This window comes from Ovis aries, chromosome 9, assembly GCF_016772045.2.
Source record: "Ovis aries strain OAR_USU_Benz2616 breed Rambouillet chromosome 9, ARS-UI_Ramb_v3.0, whole genome shotgun sequence".
NCBI classification, from domain to species: Eukaryota; Metazoa; Chordata; class Mammalia; order Artiodactyla; family Bovidae; genus Ovis; species Ovis aries.
This window is the reverse complement of record NC_056062.1, coordinates 35,388,116-35,411,328: the sequence shown is the minus strand read 5'-3', so window position 1 is coordinate 35,411,328 and position 23,213 is coordinate 35,388,116. Positions and strand designations below refer to the sequence as shown.

The window sequence follows — 23,213 nt, the reverse complement described above, 5'->3', positions numbered from 1 at the left end:
TTTGGATATGGCAACCACTCATTCACACCGAAAATGGCAGAAGGAACATAAATGCTTGTAAGAGGCTGTCTCCACACCGCTCCGAGAGATGAGCAGAACTTCCGCCTGTGCCTCATTCTGTCAGTTTCCACCATCGCCACTTGTCACTTTAGTACCAAGGACTGGCTCAAACTGACAAAGAGAGCCCAGGAGCCAGCAGCAGAACAAATACATGCTCAGAATAGCAAGAAATGATTAACAGTGGCCTCGTTTGGGGAAAAAAAAATCAGTAGAGTTAAATGATTGCTCACTGTCTCATGATAATTTTTATTATTTTCTCTCCCCTACAAAAATAGTATTTTATATTTTTATACCTTATCAAAATTTTAACCTCTTTTCTTATCCATGTTATTCATTATTCCCCTTTCTTTTCCAGAAAGGGAAAATAAAATCATTTGTACATGCACTGAGCACTGAAGAATTGATGCTTTTGAACTGTGGTGCTGGAGAAGACTCTTGAGAGTCCCTTCTGCAAGGAAATTAAACCAGTCAATCCTAAAGGAAGTCAATCCTGAATACTCATTGGAAAGACTGATGCTGAAGTTGAAGCTCCAAAACTTTGGTCACCTGATGCAAAGAGCCAACTCATCAGGAAAGACCCTGATGCTGAGAAAGATTAAGGGCAGGAGGAGAAGGGGGCAAAAGAGCGTGAGATGGCTGAACGCCATCACCAACTCAATGGACATGAATCTGAGCAGACTCTGGGAGGTAGTGAAGGACAGAGAAACCTGGGATTCTGCATTCCATGGGGTTGCAGAGCTGGACACTGGCTGAGTGACTGAACAACACGGGCTGAACTAGTTTGAAAGCAAATGAATACATAAACAATTTTTAATGACACATCTGAGGATGTTACAGAGGGGACTCATTAGGTGACCTGTGAGGTTTCTTCCAACCTGAGATTCCACTGTGCTTTCCACTAGTTCCTCCCTCTCTTCCTGCCACTCCCTCCCCCCTTCCATTTTTACAACTGGCTGAGTCCCTACTTGGTGTAAGAATCCATGTTGAAGAATAAAAACAAATGTGTGTGACCCCACTCTTAGGACGGTTATCATCTAGCATGTGAGGCAAACGGTTCACAAGGATGGTGGCCACTGGCAGGTCTCAGCACCATGTGGAGGCCTGAGTAAAGGCTGGAGAACTTTCCAGAGAAGAGCTCCCCTCTGATTGGACAAGGGGAGAAAGCTTTGTAGCATGGGCAGCACTTCACCCTGGGCGTTGAAGGGTCTGTATTTCAATAAGCAGTGTGTGTGTGTTCATGCGCACACTCAGGCATATCTGACTCTCCTCGCAACCCCATGGACTGTAGCCCACCAAATTCTCTGCCTGTGGGATTTCCCAGGCAAGCATACTGGAGTGGATTGCTATTTCCTTCTCCAGGGAATATTCCTGACCCAGGGATTGAACCCTGTGTCTCCTGCCTCTCCTGCACTGCAGGTGGACCCTCTACCACTAAGCTACCAGGAAAGTCGAGACATAGTTAAACCTTTTAGGTCCCGTGCTCTAATCTCCAGCCCCTTCTTTCATGTGATTTCCCACAATACTTAGGGTGTCTTGATGAGCACATGCCCTTAGGCTCAGGTGAACACACACACAATTCTAACTTATTCTATTCCAGGAAACATGGAGGATGCTGAACAGAAAAACAGAAAAACGATGGACCTGAACTTGAGAAAAGTCTTCTGAGATCTTGAAGAGGTAGGCTAGATGTAAACACAGAAACGTGACCCAGAAGTAGCGGGTTAGTGTCATGTGCTTTGGTACAGGTTTACTGAGCCCAGCCCCCGGCTGGAGGGCAGGTTCCAGGCAGAGGGGACAGCCCTCTTCTTAGCTCACAGTAAAGACACTGGTGAGAGCCCGAGAGGCTCCAGGCAGTGCGTCGGAGCTGAGAAGGGCACCGGGCGGCCCGGGAGCAGAGAGAAGCCGAGTCTGCAGCCTCCTGACCTGTCAGCCGCCCCAACCTGTGGCCCCAGCAGCTCCCGCTGCAGGACAGGGAGTTGACTAGAGACGGTCCTCAACGCGGGGTGGGGCCTTCCTCTCCGCTCTGCCCATATGCTAGCCTCACGGGCATGCAGGGAGGTGAGCTACCTTCATAGAACAGCAGACCCCCTTTTGCACAGTCAGCAAGATGGCGTCGAGCGTCAGGAAATGGGCAGCCTGGGCTGGAGCAGAGCTGGCATTCCAGCTGCGGACAGACCCAGGACCTGCTGACACTGTGTTGTCCAGAGTGGACACCTTCCCGAGTCTGCTTTCCTTCCACTTTTACACAAAGGAAATTATCTCAACCTTTCTCAAAAAAAAAAAAAAAAAAAAAAAGGCCTCCTGGCTAGAAATGAGGCTGAAACACTTACAAGCGTTGGCTTCAGCCTCAGCCTGGAGAACCTGGTGGGGCTGCCTGTCCTCAGTCCTTAGGATAAAATGCCTCGAGGTCCCCTCCCTCCACCACCCCACGATTTGGTTTTATGAGGACAGAGCTGGTTGTGCTGCTCTGCCCTGACAAGTACAGTTAGGTAGTTGTTTTAAAATGTCATTTATTTGTATTTAACTTTTCAGTTTCTGCATCCATAAATCCCTTCCTATTTAGAATCCCCCGGGGTAGGCCTTTATTTCCAATAACCTGCTTGCACGAGCTCTTGTCAAGGCCACTTCCCAAACCTGCCGGTTGGAATGGAAGGTGACACTGAGAGCTTCCTCGACTGGAAGCTGAAAAACTTTGCGGCTGCTAACTGTCTGCGGACCTAGACCTTCCACGGTAAAGTGGGTTCATGCATATATTCATAAAAGACATCATTTCTATTAAGAAGTAGCTGCTAGCTTTGGACAGAGGAGCCTGGTAGACTGCAGTCCATGGGGTCACTAAGAGTCGGACACAACTGAGCGACTTCACCTTCACTTTTCACTTTCATGCATTGGAGAAGGAAATGGCAACCCACTCCAGTTTTCTTGCCTGGAGAATCCCAGGGACAGTGGAGCCTGATGGGCTGCCCTCTATGGGGTCGCACAGAGTTGGACACGACTAAAGCGACTTAGCAGCAGCAGCAGGAGAAGCAGCTAGTTTTTAAAATATTATTTCATTATTAAAAGTCTACACACATGCACAGGCACATGTCCAAAAACACTACAAGTTTGATGATAAACAGAAGTCTAGAGATTCCTAATTTAATGTTAATAAACTTGCAGTGGATAGTACTCCACTCAAATAGTATATGGATTAAAGGTGCCTCCCAAGTTCACGTCCACATAGAACCTCAGGATGTGACCACATCACATGGAAAGAGGCACTCGGAAGATGTAACTGATTAAGATGAGGTCAGACTGGAGCAAGGCCAGCCAGCCCTCTGCTCTAGGGTCCTCATCAGAAGAGGAAGAGCAACACAGAGACACAGAGATAAACAGGAAACAGCCTGTGATGACAGAGGCAGAGACTGGAGCTACGCAAACGTAGGGGCACCACAGGCTTCTAGCAGCATCTGACCAGACAAGACACTAGAAGAGAGGAGAAAGAGCGACCCGAGATGTCAGGGCCCTGATGACCTGCATTTCAGACTTACAGCCTCCAGACCTATGAGAGAATACAGTTCTGCTGCTTCAAGCCACCAAGACTGCAGAATACCAAGTCTATAATTTGTTAGAGCATTCACTGGCAACTAATACAAATAGTGAAAAAGACTCTACCTACCACGTGTGTGTGCTCAGTAATGTCCAACTCTTTGTGAACCTATGGACTGTAGTCTGGCCAGGTTCCTCTGTCCATGAGACTCTCCAGGCAAGAATACTAGAGTGGGTTGTCATTTCCTCCTCCAGGGATCTTCCCAACCCAGGGGTTGAACTTGTGTCTCCTGCGTCTCCAGCATTGGTAGGTGGGGTGTTTACCACTGAGTCACCTATCACTACAGTAAAGAAGAATATTTACTTCAATTCATAGTTGAATGTTGACCTGATACAGATGCAAATTTTGCTTGCTCCAAACTTCAAGCAGCCAGCTCTTCTGTGTGAATGGTAGAAATTCAGTGTCGTATACTCTATCTATGGGCTTCCCAGGTGGCTCAGTGATAAAGAATCTACCTGTGATGCAGGAGATGTGGGTTCGATCCCTAGGTCAGGAAGATCCCCTGGAGAAGGAAATGGCAAGCCACTCCAGTATTCTTGCCTGGGAAATCCCATGGACAGAGAAGCCTGGCGGGCTACAGTCCATAGGGTCACAAAGAGTCAGACACAACTTAGTGACTGAGAACACACTCCGTATTTATGCACAAAAGGCAAAAATATGAAGTGTTCAGGTATAGAAATAAAATACAGCCATAAGGATGTGGGTGTTCAATTGAGAAGATGCACATTCCCGCAGGAGGTGTCTGTGTCCTCCCCATCGCTGGGTTTTGTGTTTCAGCCACGCCTCTCCCCACTTAACTCATGAAAGGAACCAACACCTGGTGAGCTTTCTCTCTGCCCTGGTTCAGCCCTGCTGTACATTATTTTCCACGAGGAAGCATCAAGAAGCATGACTGGGATTTCTTCCCTTTGCCCTCTGATGTGCACTCCAAGCACCCCTGCTGTGTGCACCCCAGCACCCGTGCCCACTACGAGACCAGCAGCCCAGCGTGGCCGTGCCCCACCTCCAAGTCCGCAGGGCCGCTACCTTTTGCCAGGGAAGGTGCATGCGGATGCCACCCCAGCTCCCTGATACCACCTTTTTGCAGAACCATCACTGAGACTTGTCACTGGCCTCACAGAGTAATAGCATCTTCTACAGTTTCCCCAGTGAACTGCTTCCATGAGAAATGTATGGATCTGGGGTGAAGACAGAGAAGACCCCACAGGGAGCTCCTGAGTCCAGCACGAGACCGTGCGGGCAATGACAATAGTCCGAGGGTGGCCCAGCAGCTGGGCACTGCCTCAGAGCTAAGGCTGCTGCAGTTAGCATCAGAAGCAGATAACGAGGAGAGCAAGACAAGCAAATTACTTTTTGATCCATTAAAAATGTATTTGTGGTTATGCTTCTTTCTCTCCTGGAGTTTTATTTCCTCCACTGGAGTCGTGTCCAGGATAATAAATAGGCAAACCCTGACACGAAGGCCTCCAGCCTGTGGCTCTTCTTACATTCCTGCCCCAGGAGCAGCCTGTTAGGTGGTCAGGTTGATGGCCTGATAGCACATTTACTTTCCGTGAACGCTGACTTTCCTTGAGGCACAAGGGGCCAATCCCTCTTCTGCCCCCTCCCTCCCCTCGTTCTCTCTCTCCTTTCTTTCTCCTGTACACCCTCTCCTGCGCCTTTTTCTGTAAACCATGTGAAGCACATTCCTGTGTTTGCTGTGAACAAGCACCTTGGAACCTTTATCCCTAAACAGAACCACTTTTTCATGTCAGAATCTCACTGAGGTTTCCAGAGACGCAGGACCTGAAGTAGGTGCTAAAAAGGAACAGAGAAACATCCCCACCCATCACCTCCTCTCATGTTCCTGCTGAGAACAACCACCTGAAGATCATCTGAGGGAGGGTCAGGAATTTACTTACTTCTGGGACATTTCCAGAACCAACAGTTGCCTATAACTACGGTTCAGCTACTTGGTGTAAAGGGCAGATCCAGCGTTGCCGTAGGTCCTTGTGGCACAGGTCATCCTAACAGCTGTCTGCACAGTTGCTGTTGTTCAGTCACTCAGTCGTGTCCAACTCTGCAACCCCATGGACTGCAGCATGCCTGGCTTCCCTGTCCTTCACTATCTCCTAGAGTTTGCTCAAACTCCTGTCCATCAAGCCAGTGATGCTATCTAACCATCTCATCCTCTGTTGCTCCCTTCTCCTCCTGCCCTCAGTCTTTCCCAGCATCAGGGTTTTTTCCAATGAGTCAGCTCTTCACATCAGGTGGCCAAAGTATTGGAGCTTTGGCTTCAGCATCAGTCCTTCCAATGAATACTCAGGATTGATTTCCTTTAGGATTGACTGGTTATGCATTCATTTTAAAAGTTGCTCCTTCTTTACCATTCTGGGTAATCTCTGTCATTATAACAGTAGGCATTTTTCCCCTTCAATTATAATAATAATCACCATTTATTAGCTCCTACTATACAGTAGGCTCTGTGTTGAGTGCTTCATATTTATTTCTCACCCCATAAACTAAATCAAATTATGATGTCTGTTTTAAGATAAGAAAAAGAGGCAGAGGTTAACTAACATGCCCAGATCATGCAATAAGGAAACCATGTATGTCACACTCTGAAGCCCTGGTGCTTGAACACACCAGACAGGCGCTGGGTACTCCTCTATACACAGTTCCCCACACACAAAGCCTTTCACTCTGTGCTGGGCACTGTCCTAAACACTGAACCTGCATCATCACATCACCTTGCTCACCCCTAACACTATCCTAAGCAGCACTGAGCCCTGTTAAATGGGTGGACAGACTGGAACTCAGAGTTTAAGGCATCGACCCAGCATCCACAGGCAGCAATCGAGAACTAAACTTGAAACCCAGGTAGGCAAGCATGCACCCTATGCAGTCCACTGGATGGACTGTCAAAGGCTACTGACCCAGGGAAGATCACAAGTCAGTCAAACATAATTTACAACCTGACCTTCAACACCCAAATGCTGGAGATGAGCAAAGGACTGTTCTTCTCAAACCATCCAGAACCTCAGAAACCCACTTGGAACTTCTTCAGACCCGAGACAGCAGTGCAATCAGATCTCTAGTGAGGAAAACCCAAAGCACGTCTGTGAGCCCTGGAACAACCCAAGATCTAGGTCAGTAGAAGATGCTTTAAGAGGCTAATCATTTTACTTAGTACCTAAGATGTTCCCTGGTGGCTCAGATGGTAAAGCGTCTGCCTATAGTGCGAGAGACCTGGGCTCCATTCCTGGGATGGGAAGATCCCCTGGAGAAGCAAATGGCAAACCACTCCAGAACTCTTGCCTGGAAAACCCCATGGACGGAGGAGCCTGGTAGGCTACAGTCCAGGAGGTTGCAAAGAGTCGGACACAACTGAGCAACTTCACTTTCACTTTAGCCATTGAAAAGGATTGTCTTTACTCAATTCAAGAAAATGTTATGTAGTTCCTACTATTTTTCTGGGCACAGTGTTAGGTTCATGGCTCTCTAAGTATTAATGGAGGAGAATAAAAATCTGAAAAATAATAAGAATCTGACCTTGGAGATACACACTGACTATTGAGAAAGGCAGATATAGAGGTTTGATTTCAAACAAGCAGACACACTCATGGAAAACAAAAGAAAAACTATGAAGTGGCAAAGTAGCAGAAAGGAGGGAGTGTTTCACTATGGAGGGTAGGCAGGGAGGTGTCACAGAGGGAACCGCATGCTGGGTGTACAAGGAAGAGTCAGAATTTTGCAGAAAGAAGAAGGGAAAATCTTTCCCGGTGAAGGGAACGGCTCAACCAAACACGCAAGGTTTGAAGCAGTGGACACAATGGAAGGACCGCATGTGGTGACATGTTGACCACGACATCACAGAGGTGTCACATGAGATGAAGGGAGACACAGACAGTGAGATGGTGGAGGGCACTGGGCAGGTGGGGAGGGAGTGGGAGCAGCGCTGTGCAGGCACCGTTTGCTAAAGTCTGGGGGCAAGATGGTCGGCACACTAAAAACATCAGTCTGAAACTGGTGAGCCATACAGAGCAGGGAGAGATCTGGGTGGGAAGGCCAGTGAGCAGTGAACAGTAAACAGATGAACAAACCTTGGAGCAGGGTCAAGACATCATGGTTACTTGGTTTCAGCTTTGGGGGTATGAATGCACAATTTTGTACGTGTGCTTCTGTGTGCTTGTTTGTTTGACTTAATCTGCAAACGAGTTGCAAATCTTCAAATCCTCTTCTTTCTGTTCTTACATTTTCACAAACATGAAGTATTTGCACAAACATAACACATTGTCAGAGTGCACTCATATTACAAAAACTGATGACTTAATATGGTATAATCTATAATACAGAACAATGTATCAAAGTTTCTGCTGTTATCAATTAAATATGAATTCAATCTAATGCCCTGATCTTTTGGAAATGAACCAAAGTCCATTAGTCTCAGACCATAAATTTATCCATTTGAGAAATATAAAAGCACTAGCTTTTGTTGACTAGAAGTTTAAAATATTCTAAGCTGGAAGAACATTTGATGGGGTCTCTAGATTAGCTGGCAGGCTCCTTCAGGGTGCTTCTGAGTAAAATCTATAGTCCTAAACAAACAAAGTTAGGCAGATATTGGTATTTTTTTGAAACTGAGCAGTGGATATATGAGTATTCATTACTTCATCCCCTCTACTTTTACTTGTTTGAAATTTTCCATAATGAAAAATATCCTTTTGAAAACAGTACTTCTTCCTTGAACTCTACTTACCCTAATAAAATGAACACCAAAATTCAACTTAGCCCTGAAGGAAAAAGCTGCAAATTTAATAGCACTATGCCTCTGTTTACCACTACAAGAGTACCATTTATTGTATATGTGTGGTATTATAAGTTCTAAATCTTTGTCTTCCTTCCATGTAGATAAAAGTAGCTCTATTTTTCTCTTTTAACAGATGAGCATTTTAAATACAGAAGATAGTCTTATTTTACCTGTAATACCTAATTTCCCAAACTATGAACATCTGGCCCCATCCTGGACTCTCACTGACAAACATAATCTCACTCTTAATCTCAGCTGTTTCTGATGTCTTTGAAAGTATGAAATAAGATTTCTGAAGTATTTTTCAACTAACATGATTTTAATATCAATGGCTAATGTGACCCAAATCTATCTAGCATGACAGCTAAATTGCAAAACTAGGAGGAAGATATTTCTTGTGCCAAACAACTTTTAACTACTGTCTGATGGAAGTAGAAAAAAGACCGCTAGAGTCATGATCTAATTAGTCAACAATGAATGGGAGTCTTTCAGGTAATGCTCATGGAGCAGGAGATTTTTTTCCCAGCTAAGCCACAGATACTTAAAAAATCATTTCCAGTGCAACCAGAGAAGACAAAGTTTAAACAAGTGGGCATTTTGTAGATGGCATGTGTAGTAGGAGAGCTTTATCATCTGGATTTCCAGGATTCCATGTCTAAATCAAAACTTGTGCCATGTCAGCATTTAGAATGGCTTCATAAATTACTCTCATAATCATGCTCACTTGTTCAATTGTGTCCGAATTTTTGCAACCCCATGGACTGTAGGCCGCCAGGTTGCTCTCTCCATGGGATTTCCCAGGTAAGAATACTGGAATGGGTTTTCATGCCCTCCTTCACAGGATAAATTACACTCAGTCTTCTCTTTATCCATTTTGGCTCACTCTCCATTTCTACTGCATTACCATCAACCACATTAAAGAACTTGTAACTCTTTGTACAATGAATTAATGATTTAAACTTCATTCTGTGTCTGGCATGCCCTAGATATTGTCTTCATCTCATTTATCCATTTTTGACCCCATGTTTTTGAGTGACTGTTCCATGCTTAACTGGCTCACTAGAAGTTAGATGTTTTGTTTCAAGAAGTCAGATGTTTTGGCTATCACTGTATGACCTTACATCTGATCTTTAGTTGGCACACAACACATATTTGATGATTTATTAAATGAAAGAATGATTTTTAAAGGTCTATACTTACCATGAAGCCTAATTTTATCACTTTTGAAAATAACTTGGCCTGCTCTGCCTCACTGTAAAACTTATTTTCAATCCTTAAAAACTTAACAGTGGCATTAATAAGGGATTAACACCCAAACTATTTAAAAAATAATAGCAAAAAACAAAGAATTCAATTTTTAAAAGGACAGGAACTAAAGAGACATTTTCCTAAGAATACATCCAAATGGTCAACAGGTACACGAAAAGATGTTCAATGTCACTCATCAGCAGGGAACTACAAAATAAAACCACAATGAGGTATTACCTCACACCTGTTAGAATGGCTATTATCAAAAAGACTAGAAATAAAAGTGCTGGTGAGGATATAGAGAAAAGAGAACATTTGGGCACCATTTGAGGGAATGTAAATTGGTACAGCTACTGTCGAAAACAGTATGGAAGTTTCTCAAGAAGTTAAAAACAGAACTGCCATACAATCCAGTAATTCTACTTCTGGTTATTTACCCAAAGAAAATGAAAACAAGGTATCAAAGATATATGTGTATTCACATGTTTATTGCAGCCTTATTCATAATAACCAAGATGTGGAAACAACCTAAGTGCCCCCAAACAGATGTATGGAGAATGGAAATGCATATAATACACATAATAATAGTATAATTATAATTATACTATTAATTATACTAATAATTATAATACTATAATAATAGTAATGCATAGTAATTATTATTCAGCCATGAGAAAAAAGGAAATGCTGCCACTGCAGCAACACAGATGGATCCTGAAGACCCTGTGCTGAGTAAGATAAGTCAGAAAGAGACAAATATGATATCACTTTTACATGGAATCTTAAAAGAGCTGAACTCATGAAAATAGAAAGTAAAATGGTGGTTACCAAGGACAGGAGTAGGGGGAGAATTAGGAGAGATATTTAAGGTACAAACTTGCAAATAAGACCTAGAGAACTCATGCACCTTGTAGTGATTACAAACAACAAGATTGTATGATAAACATCAAATTTACTGAGACTAGACCCTAATTATTCTCATCGCAAAGAAGAAATAAACATATAATGATAGAGGTGTTAGCTAATGTTACAATGGCAATAGTATTGCAGTACATAAATGTATCAAAATAAGCTGTACACCTTAAAAAAAATTAACAATGGTAACATTTTTAAATGTTTCTGCCAGAACAAACTTGCATAAAATATGTAGAAGATTTTTCTCTTAAGTATTTTGCTACTCATAAAAAAAATATTCCTAGAAATTTCAACTAGCATGCTATTTTCTTTCCTTTCTTTCTGTTTTTTTAAGCATGCTATTTTCAACCAAGGAAAATTTTACTTAATGTGGCCATTCCAGATTTAGGGGCCCTTACTTCCTGACACAAGATTAAACTCCCCATCTGTGAAAAAAATGTAACTAAATATATGTTTTTCATGCAGTGTCATTTGTCACATGGCTCCATGGATTCATGACATGACATGAAATACAAAACTGGGCCTGGTCCAATGCAATAAAAACCAAAAGGCTAACTCCCCCGCCCCTCTAGTTGACCGTGGGGTTTTCAGCAAGAAACATCTATGTTCTGTCACTTTCTAAAGAACAGAGAGCACATGCAATAACTCATTTTCGAAAAGCAGCTTTTTTAAAGATAACATTATACCTGTCTCTCAAGATGGATTTAAGAAAAATGGTTCACAGACAGTGGTCATTATTTCATTTTGCCCAAAGATGACTACCTTCTGATGCACAGAATTTATCAGATATCATTCATCTTGCTTGTCAGTCAAAAGAACATAATACATTTAAGAACGAGGAAAATAATTAAACATACTGAGAGATGGAAACTAAAACTCCAAACTTCTGAGGCCTAGAGTACTTTATTCGTGCCTTAATTTCTGTATCAGGAAAATGGGGGAAGTTAGCTTTGTTGTTGCTGAGTCTTTGGTGAGAATTTGCTGTTATTCATTAAAAAAAATCATAAAATATTTTGTAAGTAATAGTTCAATATCATGTCATCATTTAATACCACTTTCCTTTCAAGTATTGTTCTGGAGTGAACACTGAATTCAAGAGAGAGAAAGAAACATTTTAAAATATACGTAATCTCTGCAATATGAAAACGAAGCATGAAAAAGCAAGATAACAGCCGAAAGCAAGTTCACGTGGTATAATGTAACCTATATTATAAAAATAACATGGGGCTCTTCCTGAGGTAGACACAGAAAAAGCAGCGCAGACAAACAAACCATAAGAAGAGAAAACAGCTGCTTCTTACGTGCAGTTGAAGAGGCTCCTCTGGCCTCTGGTTCTGATGGCATTTCTTGCTGGTTTCTTGACTCAAGGATCTTCTCCTCTTCTTGGCTGGGTGTTACAGACATACCACTTGGGTTTTCTCTGCCAACTGAAATTAAGATTTGGAAAGATTCTATCCTCTCAAACCATTTGTTTCTTCTCAGAAAACCCACCATCTGCCCAAATATGCAAGTTTAAGTTTTGCTATTGTTTCCACTTCGATGCCGTCAGAGCTCTTTACTCTGCACTACACAGTAACCAGAAAAATGATTTTTTTTATAGCAGCGGGCTGCACATGAGTGGTATCCCTATTAAATCTGTGCACTCCTTTTAAATCTAACCAATAGTTTAACGCCATAATATGAATTGAATGACTTATTCAAGATGTTTTTCTTATAGCTTCTAAATGGGTACACTGCCTACATCAAAAGGTAAACCTGACTAAAACATTGTTCAAAAATGCTTTATGTAACTCTACCAGAAATTTAAGAATCAAAGAAATATATATATATATATATATATATATATATACACACACACATACCTACAAGTGAAGAAAACATTAGCTAGTTTTCTGCCTTTTATTTAGAAACAAGTTGTTTTGGCGTCTTGTTCAGAAATAGATATCCCCAACCTAGCTATGCGGAGAAGGCAATGGCACCCCACTCCAGTACTCTTGCCTGGAAAATCCCATGGACAGAAGAGCCTGGTGGGCCATAGTCCATGCAGTCACTAAGAGTCAGACATGACTGAGCGACTTAACTTTCACTTTTCACTTTCATGCATTGGAGAAGGAAATGGCAACCTACTCCAGTGTTCTTGCCTGGAGAATCCCAGGGACGGGGGAGCCTCATGGGCTGCCATCTATGGGGTCGCACAGAGTCGGACACGACTCAAGCGACTTAGCAGCAGCAGCAGCAACCTAGCTATGAAATTAAAAGATGCTTGCTGCTTGTTATGGCAAACACAGACAGTTTAAAAAGCAGAGACATCACTTGACTGAGTGACTGATCGACAACAACAATAGATAAAGATACAGATATTATATATACTACCCCCAAGATACATATTATATTTATGTATCACTCATCTGATAGGATATTCATTTTAAAAATGTTGAGAATTTTATATCCATCTCCACATAAAGTATAGGTAGATCTTGTTAGGAAAAGAGAAGTTAAGTAAGAGACAGACAGACAAAGAAAATCATCTAGATTTTGATTAAATCAAAATCCATGGGACTAAACAGGATAAAAATTATATCACAAACTGAATTTTGAGATAATTTAAGAACACATTAGAGTTACTCCATTAACCTTTGCTCAGGCAAATATGTTCTAAGCTTCGGTTGTTTAAACAAAGCCCTTAAAACCTTACTTCACTTTGCTAGAAAACCTGAACTTAAATATGAGGGAAACCAGTTTCAAAATATTCACATTTCTATCCCATTCTTAGAATTTTTATCCCAAATCCTATTTTAATTCAAATCCCATTAGTGCTGATCTTTTTATCTCCTTTTACACTGTGAACATTAAAAATTAATCACAATGAAGCTGAGAATGTTTCTAACAGCCCCACCCCCTCTCTGAATATGAGACATCCTTAAATAACAAAATACAAGCATGCATACACACACACCCATACACACATGCACACATCCAATTTAAACAACTACAAAAGAGCTTAATGTAGCAAAAAAAAACTCTATACCTAACATTAAACATCTGAGAATCTGAGGTGTGTCTTTATTATGCCTTTTTCACTGTTTCTAGAATAACAAAAATGTAAATACGGTGAAATTATCAGTCATTGTACACACATCATGACAAAACAAATCAAAATGGAAACATTTCAAGGTAAACGTACATTTGATGACTTGTGGATAGAAGAAAACACTCCCGTTCTCAGTATAAACAACTGGTTTTGCCTGTCCATCTGACTGAAGTCCAACAAACAATCCTGGGCTCTTCACCGATTCCAGGCTTATACATGCATTTTCCAAGTTCTTCTTAATTTTAAAATGACAGTCACTGTCTCCTATACCCTATAATCAAGAGAACATTATTTCATAGATATGAACAACACTGAAGGATAGAACTTAAAACCAGTTATTTCACAAGAACATAATTTTGCTTCAAGTCCTCTTGACAAATTTAGAAGCTGTTTGCACAAAGCCCACTATGTGCTTCACCTGCTCCATAAGATCTGGAAACAGAGGCCAGTGATTGGCTGAGCGAGTGGACACAGGACTCTACATCTCAGAGGGCCTTCACATGAGTAGAGGGCAGTGTGTGCCCATTACCTCCAGACCTGCCCGCCCCTGTAAGTGAGGATGGAAAGCTGACATATGAGTGTTTTGGAAACACTCTAAAGTAGTGTTGGAAAAGAGGGCAATTCCTACAAGTCCATTTACATTTAAACAGAAACCAGGTGCTTCCCTGGTGGTCCAGTGGTTAAGAATCCGCCTTGCAATACAGGAGACACAGGTTCTATCCCTGGTCCTGGGGGACCCCACAAGCCCCTGAGCAACTAAGCCTGTGTGCCACAACTACTGAACTCATGCTCTAGAGCCCATGCTCTGCAACAAGAGAAGCCACTGAAATAAGAAGCCAGCACACCACAATGAAAAGTAGCCCCTGTTTGTGCAACTAGAGAAAGCCCATGCACAGTAATGAAGACCCAGCACAGCTAAAAATAAATACATAAATAAAACAAATTTTTAAAGAAAACAAACATAAACCAATTTTCACCAGTATAGAGTCCACATAAATGACTCAAGGCCTGTAGAGAAAAACATTCAATACAGTATTGCAAAGTAAAAGAAAGTAAAAATAAAATTAAAAAAAAAATTCAAGAACCAGATGCCAAAGGAGTAATCTACACACCCTTCAGATTATCAAAATCACCTCTTTTTATGGCATTTAAAATCTAATATTAGAAAACATTTCACTTTTTGTTGCTTTAAAAAGTCTTCTTATAAGATTTAGGAGTTCTGAAAAATAGGTTTTGTGAGACTGGACTGAAATTTCCAATATTATCTATTATTTGTAAAAGATAACTGCATTCAGGTCCCTGCCCTCCAAAGTGAGTTTCTTTTAGGTAAGAACCAAATGTCTGTTGTCTGTTCTCTCCCATAATGCAAATATGAATTAAGCAACCTCTACAGTCTGTTCTTGTTTTGGATACAATAAAACTCTGGCTTTGGTTTGTATGGCCAAGTAGAGGACACAACGACATATACAAATAAAAACACAATATGTAAGGCCAACAGGATAGAGATGAATTCCTTCAGTTTGGGGAGAGCAAAGTCACTAAACCCTGGAGAATAAGGAAGAAACTCAATAAACGTTTGTTAGCTCTAGAAATAGTTATCCATTTTGATCATTTCTAATCTCATAATTTCTTCATGCAATGTCTTTCCCTCTCTTTTTGATAATGAAAAATGGTATTATTCCCTCTAAAATTCACCATTTCAAGTGATAGGCTTTAGGACACACTATGGTGGCTAAGACAGTAAAGTCTGCCTGCAGTGCAGGAGACCTGGGTTCAGTCCCTGGGTTGGGAGGAGTCCCTGAAGGAGGAAATGCCAATACACTCCAGTATTCTTTCCTAGAGAATTCCATGGATGGGCTATAGTCCATGGGGTCAGAAAGAGTTGGACATGACTGAGCAACAAACGCTTTCACTTTCACCCACATTGTGGCATCTTGGTCTACTTAATGTTTCAAGCTGGGGTGCAGGAAGGATTTTCTGACTTTTCCCCAAAGCCAATCATAAGACCCTCATGTGGGAAAGGTGTCCTCCCAGGGACTCCTTATCTCCAAGACAGAAGGGTTTTGATGAATAGGTCCTGCCCTTCCCCCAGTCCACCAGGCTTCACTCATACCCTTCTTCATCATCTAATGTCTTTCCATGGATCTCCATTTTTCATCACACTCAGCATAAGAACACCCAGCTTCTTCACTCTGTTCTTAACAAGGGCTGCCCATGGGAAAAAGTAGTCAACCAGAGTCTAATCTTTTTAGGTTTTCAATCATGTCTGACTCTTTGAGACCATGAACTGTAGCCCACCAGGCTCCTCTGTCCATGGGATTTCCCAGGCAAGAATACTGGAGTGGGTTGCCATGCCCTTCTCCAGGGGATCTTCCTGACCCAGGGATTGAACCCTGGTCCCCTGCACTGCAAGTGGATTCTTTACCATCTGAGCCACCAGGGATTTGCATTTTTAGGTTTTATCAGAAGCCTAACTGAGCCAGAAGGAGGGAATTATCCAGCTCCAGCCCTCTCTAGGACAGAGAAGCACTTTTACAGTTCACAGTCCAGAGGTGATGAAATAAAAATTCACATCTTAAGAAAAATTCAAACATAAAACTTTTTCTCAGCCCTTTGGCCTCCTCCCTCCCCTCCGCTGTGCAATTGTTTATCTGCATGGTGCATTAATCAGATATCCCCCAATGGCAGAAATACCTGCTCAACCATAAAGATCAATGTTTCTACATCTGGCACTAGCCTCATAACTCTTTAGAAAATAATGTTTCTTTCTCAAGTCCCATAAGGGAGAATGACAACCCACACCCACCTTGTACATGCAGATTATCTTTGGTGAAATTTGTTAAAATGCTGATATGTAATTTCCCGTAAAGATAGTGATTAGCGAAGAACTGACTGGTCAGAGGACTTGGGGAGATACTGGGCTACAACTAATGGAAGTTCTCAGCTTAAATATTTACTCATGACCTTATTAATGTTACTAGCTGAATTATTTGCATTCTGCCTATCTTTTATGTGGGCTTTCCAGGTGGCTCAGTGATAAAGAATCAATCTGCTGCCAACGCTGGCGACACAAGAAACTTGGGTTCAACCCCTGGATTGGGACGATCCCTACAGGAGGAAATGGCAACCCACTCCAGTATTCTTACCTGGAGAATCCCATGGACAGAGGAGCCTCGCGGGCTACCATCCATGGGATCACAAAGAGTTGAACATGACTGAGCACACACATATCATTGTTTTTTTAATTACCAAATGTGTGACTAAACCTCAGATAAAAGTAATGATGACTAGGCAATTTGAAATAATTAACCAAATATATAGTTTTATAAGATCAATGATTAAAAAGCAACAAGAGGGAACCACTTTCTAAACCACAGCAAATTAGTGAGACAGGTGGTCCAGAGGCTTTTGGTTACTGATAACAGGGTCTAGTTAAGTAACAGCACTGACTGGCCATCCACGAAATCCTCTCCTGACTTGGAAATGAGCATTCCTAGTGCTATGGGCAATGGCACCCCACTCCAGTACTCTTGCCTGGAGAATCCCATGGACGGAGGAGCCTGTAGGCTGCAGTCCACGGGGTCACTAAGAGTTGGACACGACTGACAGACTTCACTTTGACTTTTCACTTTCATGCATTGAAGAAGGAAATGGCAACCCACTCCAGTATTCTTGCCTGGAGAATCCCAGGGACGGGGGATCCTGGTGGGCTGCCATCTATGGGGTCGCACAGAGTCGGACACGACTGAAGCGACTTAGCAGCAGCAGCAGCAACAGCAGCAGTAGCAGTGCTACTGGACAAAGCTGTTCCCACAAAATGCCTCCCAAAACATTGTCAAAATTAAGACCAAAAGGGAGGGGATTGTAAAATAACGTTGCCTACCATCCAGTTCTACAAACCATTAGCACTGCAAATCTCTGACATATAGTATATCCTAAAAGGAACTCGGGACAAAGATTAGGAGGAAGCACTTGTGCTCTGGGAAAACTGAAGAGCTCTTCAGATGGCTAGATATTTTCAGGAGAAATTTTTTATGAATCTAGATTTTTGCATCTTCCCATTCTTAGAATGGGGCTTCCCAGGAGGCTCAGTGGGTAAAGAATTTGCCTGAAATACAGGAGACGCAGGAGATTCGGGTTCAATCTCTGGGTCAGGAAGATTCTCTGGAGGAGGGCATGGCAACCCGCTCCAGTATTCTTGCCTGGAGAATCCCATGGACAGAGGAGCTGGCAGTCTACAGTACATAGAGTCGCAAATAGTCAGACACGACTGAAGCAATGAAGCACACAAGCACGCATACTTAGAATAGCATTAACACCATTAACTAAGATGTCTGCTTCTCATGACCAGCAGCAAGCTTCTGCTGGGGTTTGTCCGTGATTTCATATACCCCCTTCTCCATAATCACACGTATATTGACCTCCCCACTTACCTCTTTGGAACAGTTCTCAAAGCTCTCCAACAGGCTGTCTCCCAAACTACAGCCTCAGCTTGCTGCTGCTGCTACTAAGTTGCTTCAGTCCTGTCTGACTCCGTGCGACCCCACAGACTGCAGCCTACCAAGCTCTCCCGTCCCTGGGATTCTCCAGGCAAGAACACTGGAGTGGGTTGCCATTTCCTTCTCCAATGCATGAAAGTGAAAAGTGAAAGTAAAGTCTCTCAGTCATGTCCAACTCTTCGAGACCCCATGGACTGCAGCCCACCAGGCTCCCCCGTCCACAGGCAAGAGTACTGGAGTGGGTTGCCATTGCCTTCTCTGCAGCTTGGCTCAAATAAAGTTTTCTATTTCTTTCTTAGATTTACTATTGATTAAATTTTTCATTGACAGAGACATAGATCCACTAAAAACATGACTTATCATTATTTACATAAAATGAAGCTTTTCACTGAATTAACACACTGATCTAGCATCAAGTATACCTGGCCCAGCTCTATGTTTCATAAGCAACTTCATCAAAATATGCATAGTCCTTAACTTTCTAGTTACTTGCATGTGTAGAAATATATTTTGAGTGAAGAGGCAACATTAGATAAAACAGAAGAGAGAATCATACCTACTTTCTACAAACTAAACTCTTGCCAACAAACAAGACTCCTACTGGTATGGGGCGTGTTTGTGCATATATTGTCTTTGGTTTCCTGGTCACTCTACAGCTTGTCTTTCCTACAAATCCTACACCTTTTTCCCTTCATATGCATATTTAGTGACAAGTTCCACCTATGTTGTTGTGAGGCCTGTTTTTCTTCTTTATATTAACAACCATACAATTGTTCCTAGAAAAGGCAAGCATTTTGCATTCATGCTACCTTGAATCCCTTCTACACCCAAATCTATTAAAGTGATTTACTCCTACGGCGTAACAATTTTATGATAACAGAAATAGAAACATTTGTTACAGGATCAGCATCACTTGGTTTAAACATAAGTGTGTTTGCCTGTAAGAAATGTTTTCAAATATACAATGGCAGACACATTGCAAACATTAATGCTTTTATTCAATTCAATTTCTACAATCAGCATCTGCAGAGTAGCTCCCAGGACTGAGGCAGTCAGGTATTTAAGGAATAGTAATGTCCGCTGCATCTTCAATTCCTTTGGAAATCATAAGCATGCCTTACACCAGCCTCAATGCAAATCAGGATAATTAAGGTAATTGCTACCATTCTCTTTTCAAAAGTGAAGTCATTCTAACCCAGGGATTTCTGATCAGATACAGTGAAAGTGAACAATGATGTGCCTGATTGTTATGTATCAATAATAGCTCCTAAGAGCAAAAAAAAGCACATGTTTTCTGACTAAAAGACCCACCATGGAGACAGGCTGGAACCTGGGACCCTTTGCGGCAGTGCTGAAATGCCTGAACCTGGACAAACACCTCCTCAAAAAACAAAATAGAAACAAACTATACAGGATTAAAAATAACTGAATGCATGCACAGGGGAGGGCAAATGCTGGACAAAAGATACAAAGAGACCAAGAAACCCCAACTGCCATTTCTAAACAGCCTGGAGCAAAAGCAGGGGACTACACATGCCCCCTGCACACACCACAGAAGGGATGGGCAAACCACCTAAGCCACCCCTCCTGCGCGACCTGTGGACACATCCCCTCACCCTAGAAGGAGCCAGCTCTCCTGCCTCCGGCAGTGAGCAAGGGCACCTGCTACTTGTTCTCACTCCCTCCTGTGGCAGTGTGCTCAGCCATGCCTGACTCTGTGTGACCCTGTGGACTGTAGCCTGCCAGGCTCTTCTGTCTATGGAAGCCTCCAGGCAAGAAATACTGGAGTGGGTTGCATTTCCTTCTCCACCTGCTGAAGCGGAAACCCCAATAAAGCCTTGCCTGAATTTCTTCTCTGGCCTCTAGTCAATATCTGTTAAGGAGGCCACAAACCTAGTCAACATCACTACCAAAATCTCAGGGGGAGAAGTTTAGTTGGACAACCATATTGAAGGGTTACTAGACAAGTTATGATGTAAAGAAAACACTACGATGGAAACAGTAGAAGTAATATACATATGATGAGAGTTCTGTGCAGGCTCCTCTCTGCCAAAGTACTGACAATCACATAAGTCTACTGAGTAGATCCTGAAGATCTAATTGGCTTTTTCAGTGAGTCATGAGTCAGGTGGTGCCCCACACAGCACGTGGAGGAGAGACTGGGGGCGGGAGGCTGCCAAATAAAGAGGGTTCTAAAGGCAAGACAGGAGAGTCATTAACAAAAAAGGTTATTTCAGATTAAGTCATCTCCCTTCAGGGACAGAAGGGTCTTATTAGATGGGTTACCTCATCTTCCTTTGTGGGCTGGAAAGGGTCCACATGATCGCTTACCTCACTGGAGCTGAGGTAACTCCAGAAAATCCCTAACCAACCAGCTAGGACTCCATTTCTGGAGGAGGGTAAAACTTCAGTTGGGTTTCCCTGGTGGCTCAGTGGTAAAGAATCCACCTGCCAATGCAAGATACATGGGTTCAATCCCTAGGTCAGGAAGATCCCCTGGAGAAGGAAATGACAATCCATTCCAGTATTCTTGTCTAGAGAATCCCATGGATCCATGGGGAGGAACTTGGCAGGCTACAGTCCATGGGACTGCAAAGAGTTGGACACAACTTAGCGACTAAACAACAAAACTTCAATCAGGCTAGATATTAAGTCCAGGTTTGGTGGCGACATGCCCAGCGTAAGTGACTCTTGGGCCCATGCTCTTCTTTTTAATAATACCAAAATAAGGACTTTCCTGGCAGTCCAAAGGCTAAGACTCTGTGCTTCCAACCTAGGGAGCACAGGTTTGATCTCTGGTTGCAGAACTAAGAGCCCACATGCTGCATGGCCACAGAAAAAGAAGAAGAAGATTCACAAACATTTTTTGAAAAAGCTTCCTGAATTGCCAGGGAAAAGTAAAAGCAAATTTGAAATGAAGACAATCAGGGGGGGTGGTCCTAGGATGGCAGAGGAATAGGACGGGGAGACCACTTTCTGCCCCACAAATTCATCAAAAGAACATTTCAACACTGAGTAAATGCCACAAAACAACTTCTGAATGCCAGCAGAGGACATCAGGCACCCAGAAAAGCAGACCATTGTCTTTGAAAAGAGATAGGAAAAAATATAAAAAACAAAAAAAGAGACAAAAGAGGGAAGGACAGGGCTCCATCCCGGGAAGGGAGTCTTAAAACGAGAGAAGTTTCCAAACACCAGGAAACACTCTCACTGCTGAGTCTGTGGTGAGCCTTGGAAGCACAGAGGGCAACATAACCGGGAGGAAAAATAAATAAATAATTAAAACCCACAGATTATGAGCCCAATGGTAACTCCCCCAGGGGAGAAGCAGCGCAGACACCTGCATCCACCACTAGCAAGCTGGGGCTGGGCAGGGAGGCGTCGGCTGCATTGCTTTTTAAGGATCGGCCTGAATGCCCTCAGGGTAACCACAGCAAACTAACTTGGGCTAGCAAAGCAGACTGTGGGATAGCTACCATGCGAAAAGCTGTAACATAAGGCACCACCAGGACCGCACACAGAACAAAGGATGGAACAGAATTAGCCGGTTGCAGACCATCCCCCTCCAGTGACAGGCAGCCAGAGCCGGAAGGGCGGGAAGGCGGCAATAGCAGCCCCAGAGAGACATTAACTACCAAACTGCAAGCAGGGTTCTTTGCTAACTAAGACTTCTTGGGGTTCTGGACAGTCATCATCCGCCTGAGAAGGTGAGCCAGCTGTACACCCAGAAAACTGAGCAAGCAGGGACAGGAGAGGCGATAAGTCGCAGTGACCGCGCTCGCCAAACACCTGAGCTACTCGGACCTGGGAAGGGCACAAAAAGCAGGCCCAACCGAGTCTGCGCCTCTGAGGACTACCTGAGTGCCTGAGCCTGAGCGGCTTAGACCTGGGAGGTGCGTGCAGCCGAGAGCTGGCCGCAGACGGTTCCCGGCGGAGCAACCTAGAGCCTGAGCTGTGTGTGTCGTGAGCAGGGGCAGGCCCAGTGTGACTGAGACAGTGTGAGCACATGCCAGTGTTATTTGTTTGCAGTGTCCCTCCCTCCCCACAGCGCGACTGAACAAGTGAGCCTAAAAGTGTCCACCACCACCCACTTTGTGTCAGGGCAGAAATCAGACACTGAAGAGACAGCAAACAGAAGAAGCTAAAACAGAGGGAACTGCCTTGGAAGTGACAGGTGCAAAAGATTAAAAACCCTGTCATTAGTACCGACTACATAGGAAGGGGCCTATAGATCTTAAGAAATATAAGCCGGACCAAGAAACTATCCAAAAATGAACTGACCCCACACTGCCCACAACAACACCAAAGAAAGTCCTAGATATATATTTACTATTTTTACAATCATTCTTTTTATTTCTTCTTCTTCAACTTTTTTAAATTTTTAAGTCCTCTATTACTCCTTTAACTTTCAGTTTTATAACCTACTATTACTTTTCAAAAAACAGACCCTATTTTTAAAGCAAACTTCATATATATATATATTTTAATAATTCTTATGACTTTGTTTTTCTTCTTTTCTTTAATACTGTATTTTTGAAAATACAACCTATACTCTAGATTTTTAATCTTTGCTTTTTGGTATTTGTTATCAATTTTGTACCTTCAAAAACCCAATCTTCAGTACCCATTTTACCTGGGAGCGAGATTACTGGCTTGACTGCTCTCTCCTCCTTTGGACAGTCGTTTTTCTCCACCAGGTCGCCTCTGTCTCCTCCCTCCCCCTTCTCTTCTCTACCCAACTCTGTGAATCTCTGTGTGTTCCAGATGGTGGAGAACACTTAGGGAAATGATTACTGGCTGGATCTGTCTCTCTCCTTTTCATTCCCCCTTTTATCCTCCTGGCCACCTCTGTCTTCTTCCTCCCTCTTCTCTTCTCTGTATAACTCTGTGAACATCTCTGAGTGGTCCAGACTGTGAGGTGCAAATAAGGAAGTGATTACTGGCTAGCTTGCTCTCTCCTCTTTGATTCCACCTCATCTCAGTCGGGTCACTTCTAACTCCCTCCTCCCTCTTCTCTTCTCC

The 23,213-nt window shown here is 42.9% G+C and overlaps 1 protein-coding gene across 2 annotated transcripts in view; it reads right to left on the bottom strand.

Annotated features, from left to right (window-relative positions):
- The window catches only part of LOC101114620 (uncharacterized), a 205,001-nt gene that overhangs the window by 6,848 nt on the left and 174,940 nt on the right, over positions 1–23,213 (bottom strand). For both annotated transcript variants that reach the window (XM_060393410.1, XM_027972961.3), the window contains 2 exons: positions 13,786–13,963; positions 11,903–12,028 (listed from right to left, as the gene is read on the bottom strand). In XM_060393410.1, coding sequence (XP_060249393.1) covers positions 11,903–12,028; positions 13,786–13,963 — 304 coding nt within the window. The remainder of the gene's footprint in view (positions 1–11,902; positions 12,029–13,785; positions 13,964–23,213) is intronic.